The 11495-nt window shown below is 52.8% G+C and overlaps 1 protein-coding gene across 3 annotated transcripts; it reads right to left on the reverse strand.

The window, feature by feature from the left end:
• Nucleotides 1–786: 786 nt before the first annotated feature.
• ZNF580 (zinc finger protein 580) lies at nt 787–10057 on the reverse strand. Of its 3 annotated transcripts, XM_082709707.1 has the most exons (3): nt 9284–9711; nt 1815–2029; nt 787–1715 (listed from the first exon to the last, which is right to left on the reverse strand). In XM_082709707.1, exon 3 carries the CDS (start codon nt 1701–1703, stop codon nt 1185–1187), a length of 519 nt encoding a protein of 172 aa, XP_082565833.1. In that variant the 5' UTR covers nt 1704–1715; nt 1815–2029; nt 9284–9711; the 3' UTR covers nt 787–1184. The 3 variants fall into 3 exon arrangements, with proteins under 3 accessions (XP_082565833.1, XP_082565832.1, XP_082565834.1); XM_082709706.1 differs by lacking the exons at nt 1815–2029; nt 9284–9711 and adding an exon at nt 9932–10057; XM_082709708.1 differs by lacking the exons at nt 1815–2029; nt 9284–9711 and adding an exon at nt 9720–9816.
• Nucleotides 10058–11495: the final 1438 nt, after the last annotated feature.

Below are 11495 nucleotides of genomic sequence, written 5' to 3' on the forward strand. Positions count from 1 at the left end.
AGACCTGCAGGTCTCGCTCTCGACTCCCCATGCCCCTGACTCGGGTCCGGGTGTCGCCCCATCCTGTTACTCCACCCAGAAGCCTAGTCTACCCCTTCCATGTTCGCCAAGCCGTGTCCGACGGTCTGCCACGCTAAGACCCGCAGGTCCTGGCCCGCCCTGCAGCAGGCTCCCTGAGCACCCCAGCGCCCCGCCCCCCCGCTCCTAGCCCGGCTACCTCCAGATTCTCTCTGGTCCACGCCCATCCAGCTTCTCCACTCCAAGTTCTTCCTGGGTCCTAGCGCTCTCCAGGGCACCGCCCCCCCGTTCGTGGCCCGGCCTCCGAGCCCCGCTCCGCGAGTTCTGGGCGGTGCCCTCCCGAGCCCCGCGGCGGGCCCCTCCCCGCCCCGCTCACAGGTACCCGCTCCCGGCCCCGCCCCTCTCGCGGCCCGCGCCCCGCTCCCGCCCGCCTCCCGCCTCCCGGCCCCCGTACCCGGTGCAGCAGCCTCTCGGGTCCGGGCGATTCCGGAACGGCCCCGGGCTACCCCCGTGGTCGCAGGTGGGAGCGGGACTGGCGCCTCGGGGTGTCCCCCGGGAGCTGGTGGCACCGGTAACAGGAGAGCGGACACGGGCGCGGAGAAGAGGGGCGAGGGGAGGAAGGTGGGGGCGGGGCGCCCGGGCCTTCGGGAAACGGATCCGGCCAGAAACACACGCCGAGAGGAAAGTTCCCACGGGCTGACGGCCCTGGCTGCCCGCTCCCAGCCGCTGCGCACCCCCCGACACACACACGCACATCAGAGCCCCGAGGCGGAGTGTGGAATGTTTATTGAGTATGGGGCGAGGGTTGCGGGTGGAAAGGGGGAGATACAGGAACGAGCCAGTGCTCGTAAAATCGTGCCGTGCTCTTGGGTCAGCTCTTCTGCGCACACGACGGCTGAGCCCTCGGGAGCAGGAGAGCCGGGCCCCGAGACGCTGTGCGCCTGCGAGGGCTCGCGCGGCCCGGCCCGGCCGGGGCCCAGTTCCGAGACTGGTTCCCCCGCCCAGGGAGGGGCAGCGACGGGGCCGGCATCACACAGCGAGACAGGAAGGTAAGGAAGGAAGGGGGTCTCTCCCTCTGGGCAGACGGGGAGACGGGCCCTGGGTAAGGCAGGGCGCGCGTGTGGCAGCGCGGCTGTGTGGCTCGCGAGGCCCCGCCGGTCGGGAACTCAGTGGAGGCGGACGTGCTGCGCCAGCTCCGCGGCGTCCTGGAAGCGGCGTGGGCAGAGCGGGCAGGTGTGCGGCGGGCCTGCACGGGCGCGGTGCGTGGCGCGGTGCCGCGACAGGTGGCTGGAGCGCTTGAAGGCCTTGCCGCAGGCGCCGCACGTGAAGGGCTTGAGGTCCGAGTGCGACACGCGGTGGCTCTGCAGCCGCAGGGGGCTGGCAAAGACACGAGCGCACTCCGGGCAGCTGTAGCCCTTGCGCGGCCCCGCTTCTCCCGGCGCGGCCTCGCGCTGGGGCGGGCCCCGAGGCTCCTCCTCCAGCTGCACCGTGTACGTGTAGGGGACCCCGTTGGCGTCGATGAGCAGGTGACGGCCCAGCCGCGGGGGTCGGGGCCCTGCCGCCGAGGATGGAGTGGAGGAAGGGCCTTCCGTCTTGGGGAAAGGGGGAGTCTTGGGGGGCGGCGGGTCCATGGCCTCTGGGGAGGAGGACCGAGGGTGGGGTGGCCGAGGCGGCAGCAGCAGCATCTGGGGTGTCAACTGGGAGCAGTGGAGAGGAGAGAAGTTAAAATCGCTACTTGCTGGGGGCAAGTGTCCCCATTACCACGGCTTGGCAGGCCCTCTGTACCGCTGACCTACCTCTCCTGCAAAAAAGGAACTGACTCCAGGCTCTGGTTCCAGCAAGCGGGTCCCAGGACAGCCCCATGAGAGCCGGGCATACCCCTGCCCGCCTGCCCCCGCCCGCCTCTCCCCTGCGGCTCCGTCTCAGCCCCCAGACCAGGCCAGACGGTGCTTTCCTGCCACTTTTCCTTCGCCCAACTCCGCCGCACCCTGTCAGATTACAAGTCTGTTTCCTAACTCGTTCTGATGAGGGAGCAGGAGGCTGGCTGAGAACGGAGCAGGGGCTAGCACCTTGCACCCCCTCTCCACCCACTCCCCTTGGTAATATGTGTGACATTTCGCGGGCACCCCTGACTGCCCTAAAAGAAGAGCAAATGGTTATCTTGCAGAGATCACAGTCCTGCAAGGCAGGAGTCTCTCTTGGTTTACAAATGTCCTTGAGATTTACAACAAAGAAGTTGCCTTATCAATAGCCCAATTTCCAAGGACACAGAACTCAGTTCCTCAAGCCCTAACGTCACCCTCCCCTTCATAAAAAAACCGAAGGAGATGGAGGTAGAAGGAAAAGTAAATAAAGTTAAATTTCTTTTAAGACCTAAATCTCACTAACAAGGACGTTTGATAGCAGGAATGTAACATTCCACCAGGAGACTCCCAATTGTCTTTATGTTAGTGCCTCATTAGAGGGAAAGTGGCCTTGGCTTGATAGTAACCAGGCCTTCCATATCCTGACAGTCTTCTTTACCCCAATAGCCCTTCTGAACACCCCTTTGTCCTCACCTACCCAACTCCTGTGTATATAACCAGTCACTCCTCACAGGCCCGGGGCAGCAGCATCTCCGTCTGCCCACGGGTTCTGTCCCCGTGCTTTAATAAACCACCATTTTGCACCAAAGATGTCTTAAGAATTCTTTCTTTAGTCGTCAGCTCCGAACCTCACCCCACCGAACCTGACTTAGGTTCTGGGACTTCATCATTTTTGGCGAGCCAGCCAGGAGATTTGTGAGTCTTTACATTTGGACTCTGAGCTTCGGTGCAAAATTGGTGAGTACTTTCTCTCCTTTTCCTTTACGCTCATTCCAGGGCATTTCAAGGAGTATGGGCTTATTGGAACACTTGCATGTCAATTGCTCAGGCTGTAATCCTCTAGCCCGTGGCTACTCTACGGGGAGGAGAACGCCTGCCTTTTGGCTGTAAGCTAGTACCCTGGCCGGAATGGCAATAAGACCCAGAAACTTGATGGCCTCTCTTTATTCCTGTTCTTATAGAAAGTTGTCTCTCTTGGGCACGGGACAGCCACCTAAGTCACCAGGACGGCTGCCAATCTCAAGACTCCCGTGTGAGGTTTCCTCCTGATTGATCTAATGTGATCCCCTCCACATGCCCGGTCTAGCCACTTCTGGCCGCGAGACTTCCACTGGGAGCCGGCCGAAACCAGTGCCTGATTGAATTAAAATGCAACCGGGGACCGTTTCCTAGGGAAGTTGGCTGTAAGGACCACATGTGTTGGAATGTCGCATAGACCATGATGGATTTCAGTCTTTACTGTTTCTCGTCAGTGTCGTCTGCAAACCGCTTAAAGCTATGAAATTGGGTAATTTCCCCTTGCCAAACTTTTCTAGTACTTCCATGGGTTAATATGGCAAAACAGTATGCAGTCTTCAGGACATACGATAGCATGGCACAAGCGTTTTAGTCCATTCACCAGGCACCCATCAGCAGCCTAGGATGCGATGGGGAAGTGGAGGGACGCCGGCACCCCTCCAGGGCCTTTTACGGCAGGAATGTCTTCCCAGGGAAGGCAGGATGGTGATCAATAGCGATATCTTGAGGGACGCCTCTGGTCGCTTTTGACACACAGGAACCTCTGACATATCCTGCGTGGGACGCTACCCAGGAGTCAGGGGGGATTTGGTAATGGACCTTCACTACTTTTCTGGCTTCAGTTCCCAAGGACTCTACCTTGGGGTGCCTTTTAACCCACTGGAAATAATTTGGATTGCAAAACTTAGGAAAGGACTGAGCTCCTGTAACACTGCATGGCCTCAGTGGGATCTATCAGTTAGATCTCCTCTGCAGGAAACAGGGCAAATGGACCTAGGATACCTTCACTGCTCATACCTAGGCCTTTATTGCTCTGCACCAGGACCCTGGACTAAGGGGCTTTTGTGGAATGTGTTTGCCCAAATGAGTCAGCTAGTAAACTTTCTCCTGACATATTGGATGGTAATTACGTAAATAAGCCTTCTTCTAGTAAATCCAGGTTGCTGGGCCATCCCTAGCAAAGGGGACTCTGGCGTTATTCCTGTTTCTCTTAATAGATGTGGGGGCTTCTCCCTCACTCACTTCCCGTGTTAATGGCTATAACTGGAGCCAACTGGGGTTGGTCTAACTCGAGACAGAGACCATAAGGAATATTCCCAAGCAGCTGCCGAAACTCTCTTTGTTTCGGGGAAGTTTCCCTGTGTTCTCTGGCCTGACTTGGACTGCCTAACCCCTCCCCCCCTTGCTGGTGGGAAAGCATGGCGTCTGCTCCTCTGTTGGGGCTTATGAGCTCTGAAACCGGGAATCCTTTCTCTGCCTCCTGGCAGCACTTTGTTTCTTCTGTTTCCCCCTTCTCCTGTTTCTGTGCACCAGCGTGCGTGCAGCCTGCATGACTAGCCTCTAGATCATGCACCACGGCTCCTCTCTTCACTGGCCCAGGTGGAAAGTAAATCAGTATTGAAACTAAGTTAAGTTTGTTGGTTTAATTAAGATAAGACCTGTCTTTTAAGTTATCAGCAGTAAATGTGAAACTTGGAAATTTACTGAAGGTCAAATAAGCTTGTGTTACTTGTTAAAATTTGTCAGCAAAGAAATGACGAAACTGATGGTTAATTGTCTGTCTCAAAGTTCTAATGGGTAATTGCTGAAGTAACTTTCAAAGTCTTTGGTAACCTGAAAGTTTTAAAGTTTTGCTTGGATGACAAATGGAATTAAATTGTGGACATCTGTATCTTAACCAAACAGGATAAAATGCTAAGTCATAAATTACTGGATGTAGGTTTGTGCTTTTGACTTCTTACTGCAAAGAAACTAAGAGTATTTAAATCTGCTGGTAAACTTGTTTACCACTTAACTGATTCATAAATTTGCCACCTGAAGAATTCTGTTGTGTAACAGTTTACAATTGGTTAATAACTAAAGGTGTTTCTAAGAATACAAAGTTCTGCTTAGTGTAACTAAGACTGATGGAAATAAGGGTAACTCTGTAGGAAAGTAGATGATAAGTAAGAAAGATTTAAGGAATGGGAATACATTTTGTTGAAGGGAAGGGAAGGTAATTTTGTCCTAAATGAGATGGTTGTTTGGAAGGAAATGGCTTGGGACAAAACCTGAATGCAAAGGAAAGTTGTAGAAGGTTTGTGAACGGAAATCTTCACAAAAGAAATTTTAGATATGGTCAGGACAGACTAAAAAAAGAAAGAAAAACATCCTCCAAGGTGATTTAGCACTCTCCTGACCTGCCTCCACACAGATTATACTTCCAAGTATAAGGGCCATTTGGCCTTGAGAGATTAAGGAAGCAGCCCAACCTTGAGGCACTGCGGAAAACACCCTGTTACCATCCTCCATTGCCTGTAACCATAGAAACTCACTCTAATCTGTAAAGAATGAAAGGGGAGACTGATCACCTCCCATTAGCCAGAGATGCCCAGAAGGGGAAGGTATCCAACCTGTTTGAATCTGAAGAGTGCCTGACTGTGTGAATGTGTCTGTATGGCTCCACCACGTCGGCTACAGAGTCTGAGTGGGCTGCACCTTGAGTCTCGCGGGGCGTCATATGGCATAACGGTCATCTACTCCATGGAGTAGCCTGGTCCGGGGTTTATACGGACAAGCCTTAGCTAAGACGCTCCTAAATTCCCGTGAGGGATGCAAACAGGACAGCAGGGGAAAGATCCCCCCCTTGTCTGTGACATCATTCATGATAGGAGGGAAACCCAGAAAACTCCTATCTTAAGACTGCACACTTAGAAGTAAAATAAAAAAAAGGGAAAGACACTGGTATAAAAAGCTGGTTTTCTTTCTGTTTAAAAGGGGCAAAGTTTTCTTAGCTAATTGATCTGTTAAAAAGTGTAAGTGGTTTTCTCTTTGCCTGCCTGAAAAATTCAGTTCCTATGTTTTGTTTTATCAGGTGTTTAACATCCCTAATTATATTTAGGCATGTGTTTTTAAACTTTCTAAGGTTTTAGCAATTGTTGACAAGGTTTAAACCAATGATAAACCTTGGGTTACATTTGGGAAAATGCTATAACTATTCTAGAGATTCTATGCACTTCCTAAAGTTTTAATGTTTTGAGAGATCATCGCTTGATATTGTAATTATGGGAATGTTATATGTCACAGAAATTGTAACCTGATTTTCTTGCAGCTAAATTGTAAATTGCCATGTCTCTTTAGCTCTAACCATATCCATTCTGAGTTTTTGTCATTTATAATTGTTTTAATTCTCTTGTAAAATGAGTTTTATCTTCAAGGAGATTCCTATAAAGGACTTTCAGGACAAATACAGATATTTGATATACTTGAAAGTCCTAAAACTGAAATGGGTAAGAATTTCCAAAACTGACTAAAGCCGCATTCACCAGAATTAGTAACATGGGACTAAGTGAACTAAAAGATTATAGTGTTGTGTCTCTTAATGTTTTGTCTTACTTTAAACATTGCTGGTTCTCTCTAATGTTTGCTCTTCCAGACTAGGGATACTTTTTCTTAAGTTATCTGTAACTTATAGAGATGTATAAGTGCTCATTTGTAAAAGTGCTCAAAGCATTCAAGCTTTTCTCTCTATATGAACCCTCTGAAACCAAAAGGTCTCAGTAAGCATTCTTCTATGGCAATCAGTCATTTGCATAAGTTCAATAAGAATCTGTTCTTGTAACAGGACACCATTGGAAACTGGTTATTTTACCAAGGCTTTGACTGGGATGTCATATTTGAAAAAACTCAGATATGACCAGACAGCTTTAAGAAACTAAGGTTGACTTTATGAAACCTGGAGCCATAAAGCGTCTTGGGACTGTTGGCCTGATACCTTGTTTACAGAGTTCCCAGCAGCCTCACCAGGTGAGTAAAGAATGTCACTCCTTGGTAGGTGCGGAGACTCAGAAGAGGAACTCGCCCAAATCAACAGGTATTGCAGGCATGCCTGATGGCAAGTACAGAGCTTGGCTTCTGGCCCGGAGAGGCTACTAAAAGTTCAACCTAGAGATTCCTTATAAGAAGTTCCAGCAAAGCAGATTCTAAAAGATATATATGATCACACTCAACTGTTCTTGCTGAGCTTATGTAAATAATGGGCCAAGTTTGTTAAAACTGGACTTGTTTCACAAGTGAATTAGTCCTGATTTCGCTATCTCTGTGAATGAGGATTATTTTAGAGAGAAAAATTATGTTTTAGTAACACACCTTTATGGATGTTAAATTCTAGATTTGATTGTCTTTAAATGTTTACCTAAGCTAAACAATTTGAGATAAACTTCAAAGAAGTTGTACAATAGCTTCTTTAGTTGATCTTACTGTTTTGTGGGGATATTCGCAGACCCCACGGCACATGATTAAACAACTGAAAAATGGGATTGATTCCCCTACAACTGTATAACTTAACTAACACCTTATGTGTGGCTGGGATAATGAAATTGCCTAAAAGCCAGCCTATTGCACTCCATAGGATTAACTATGGACTTGTGGAGACAATGGATGACCCCACTTTCTTTATGATTGGATTGGATGATGCATGGGGAACTCCCCTTATCTCTTGACAAGTTTTCTCCCACTTGACAATGATCCTCTGTAATCAGGATATTGTTAAGGTTGGACCACTCAGAGGTCGTCTTATTGGTTTCATCCCTTAGTCATATTTATCCTAGAGGCCACCTCTGTTGAGGTGCGATTGCAAACAGATGCTTAAGCTAAGCATAGAACAGCCTTCATAAAAGGAGCCTCAAAGCTCACTATGGGACAGTCCCTGACTGTAATGATGTCACATCAGGTCCAGATTTGTCTTAGTAGCCAAATTGTCAAAGCCTAAGAATTAACATTTATACTGACTCCAAATATGCCTTTCTGGTACTATATGCCCAGGGAGCTATTTGGAAGGAAAGGGGATGCTATCAAGCCATAACTCCCCAATCAAATATGGGCCTAAGTTACAAAACCCTCCTTATCGCTATACTAAGGATGGCCTTAGATGTCCTGACAGCAGCCCAGGGTGGCACATGTGCAATTATCAAGACAGAATGTTGTGTGTACATCCCAGACTATCACAAAAGTATCACAGGACTAATAAAGGATATGAATGCCCAGATTAAGGCTCTACAAGGTCCCTCTCTCTCTTTTAGTGATTAGTTAAGTTCCTGGCTTGAAGGAGGGCTATGGCCAAATCTCCTTTTCGGGCTTCTCATTCCTATCGCCTTATTAACCTTAATATGTTGCTCTGTTCAGTGTTTCTCTACTTGGTGCCGAGACTCCATTGCTGCAATGACTTCACCACGGCAAGTGATCCTTACCACGCGCAAAGACACTCCTTCACTGTCAGCACTGGATTCAGCTGCCTCCGCCTTTCGTAACTCCCCTATACATTCCTCCACTGATCAATGTTGACCTCAGTAGGTAGGGACAGCTCTACGCCCCTATTCAGCACGAAGAAGTTACAGAAGATGAGACCTTCCAACTTCAACCACCTTAAAGATTTAAGGGTCAAAATTGTTCAGGGGGGAATGATGAGGGAGCAGGAGGCTGGCTGAGAACGGAGCAGGGGCTAGCACCTTGCACCCCCTCTCCACCCACTCCCCTTGGTAATATGTGTGACATTTCGCGGGCACCCCTGACTGCCCTAAAAGAAGAGCAAATGGTTATCTTGCAGAGATCACAGTCCTGCAAGGCAGGAGTCTCTCTTGGTTTACAAATGTCCTTGAGATTTACAACAAAGAAGTTGCCTTATCAATAGCCCAATTTCCAAGGACACAGAACTCAGTTCCTCAAGCCCTAACGTCACCCTCCCCTTCATAAAAAAACCGAAGGAGATGGAGGTAGAAGGAAAAGTAAATAAAGTTAAATTTCTTTTAAGACCTAAATCTCACTAACAAGGACGTTTGATAGCAGGAATGTAACATTCCACCAGGAGACTCCCAATTGTCTTTATGTTAGTGCCTCATTAGAGGGAAAGTGGCCTTGGCTTGATAGTAACCAGGCCTTCCATATCCTGACAGTCTTCTTTACCCCAATAGCCCTTCTGAACACCCCTTTGTCCTCACCTACCCAACTCCTGTGTATATAACCAGTCACTCCTCACAGGCCCGGGGCAGCAGCATCTCCGTCTGCCCACGGGTTCTGTCCCCGTGCTTTAATAAACCACCATTTTGCACCAAAGATGTCTTAAGAATTCTTTCTTTAGTCGTCAGCTCCGAACCTCACCCCACCGAACCTGACTTAGGTTCTGGGACTTCATCATTTTCTAACGGGTCTTCCCAGGCCCCGGGCCGGCCTAGCAGCCTCGACCCTGGAAGGCCTCCCGGTCTTCGCGCACAGCGTGGCCTCGCTGAGACCGGTCCCTGGGTACGCCCCCAGGCTAGTTTTCGGCCTGGGCTCGTCTTTTCCGACTCTACGCCTAGCACCGCCAGGTCTCAGCCTCCCCCGCGCCAAGCGGACCCGCTGTCCGGGTTTCACGCACACATCCCCTGGGACGCCTCAACTGCCCGCTTCTGTGCACCCACACACCCTGCGCCTCCCAGGGGCGCCCTCTCTCCCCCTGCCCCTAGACGCAAGCCACCGACATCGTCCATTTCTTCCGTCCGTGCCCTGCGGGGCTTCGGCCCCCTCGCCGCTGCCCGCACCGGGGCCCCGGGAGCCCCGTCCCTCCCCTCTGCGAGCATCTGGCACCTCTGTTTCTCCATCCCTCCAGCCCGCTCCGCTGCTCCGCCTCCCTCAGCAACCCCAGCGCCCGGGCCCCCCTCCCGCCCCCTTCCCGCTGCACCCTCAGGGCCCCCGCACTCCCTCCGGTCCCACCCCCGCGGCGCCCGCCCCTCCCCCAGCCCGGCCCGGCCTCGCGCAGTCCCGGAGCCAGGCTCCTCCCTCCGTCCCGGCCCCCGTACCCGACGCGGCGGCCTCTCGGGACCGGAGGAGCGGGCCGAGGTCCCGGGCGGCCCGGTCTTCCCCTCGCGAGTGCTGGTGGCGGCGGGACCGAGACTTCCGGGAGCTCCGGGCCCGCGGCGCCGGGAACGCGGGCGCGGGGGGCGCGGGCGCGGGGGCGCGAGGGGCGGCGGCGTCTCTGGAAAAGGGCACCGTGCGGAAACACGCACGCCGCGACGAGGGTTCCGCGGTCCCGGAGCCGGGGGGCTCGCAAAGTCCGAGTCGTTGCAGGCCTGGGGTGCGGGAGGAGGGCACAGGCGTCGGCTGCACAGCGCCAGCCCTGCCCCCGTCCCCGAAGGGGACTGTTCGGGTGCCGCGACACACGTGCGTTAATACACAGGCTAGGCTGCCTGTGTTCTCTCGACGCTCCCCTAGGAAGGGGCGTACCCAGGTTTGTCCCACTTGCGGCCGGGCCGTCCCGCGTGCTTCCCAGCGCAGCCGTGCAGAGGGCGGGTTCTGTCGGTCGGGCGTGGCGCGCCCCGGGGGTGGACGCGGACCCGAGCCCGCGGAAGGCCAGACAGTGCTGGTTGCTGAGGTGGGGACGTGCGCCTCCTCGCGTCCCGCTGATGGGGAAACTGAGGCCCGAGGCAGCGCGCGGTCGTGTCTTGGAGGTGCCCGGCACAGACCGCGGTGCGCACGGGGAAACCGAGGCAGTGCCCCGGTTCAGGCTCGTAGCGTGCCCACCCACCGGCCGCGCCTGCAGCTTCGTTCCGGGAGGCGGGGGGCAGGTGGCTGCAGCGACGGCGGGGCAGAGCGGGGAGCCGCGCCTGGGGCGCCTGCGGCCTGTCCCGCAGCCACCGCGGGAACAGTCCCAGAGCAGGGAGTGGCGTGGCGGGCAGCGCACAGCGGAGGGAGAGAAAGGGCGTTACTGGAGCTGGCAGCCTGGGGACCCGGGGGAAGTGGGGGCGGTCAGAGCTGCTTCGCAATGAGCTACCAGAAAGAACTGGTCTGTGGTGACTGGCCAAGTGTGGTCCCCGCGACCGAGGACCAGAGCTTTAAATGCTCTTTCTCTTCAGGTAAATCTCAATGGCCACACGTGGCTAGTGGCTGCCTGTGGTCTGGGACAGCTCCCGCCACCCTCAACCACTTGCAAACAGGAGGCCTGCAGGCCAGAAAAGGATTCAGTGTTTGGTCTGGACCATATGCTATTTTTCAGTGTTTTACTAAGCAGTATCCAAGAAGCCAGAAAATACGCAAACTCAAAATCCCAGACACACTTGGAAAACAATTTCCGGATGTGGCAGTAAGCTGGAGCTGAGAAAGCATTCTTCCGAAAACCTTCCAGAAACCTCCAGACATGTGTGCAATTCGGCTAAAACTAAAGCCCCCCTTGTATGGTGCTGTGGCTCAGGGAGGTTTGATGAGTGTCTGGCCTGAGGTGAGCCATGCTGTAAATGCAAGACGTCCCCCAGATTCTGAAGACTTATTCTGGAAAGAAAAGAGGCAGGACCTTTCATGAATGACTTTTAGATGGATTACGGTTCGCAAGTGGTCATGCTTTGGATATACTGGGTTAAGTAAGGCATC

The sequence above is a fragment of the Mustela nivalis genome, assembly GCF_964662115.1.
Source record: "Mustela nivalis genome assembly, chromosome: 18".
Lineage (NCBI taxonomy): Eukaryota > Metazoa > Chordata > Mammalia > Carnivora > Mustelidae > Mustela > Mustela nivalis.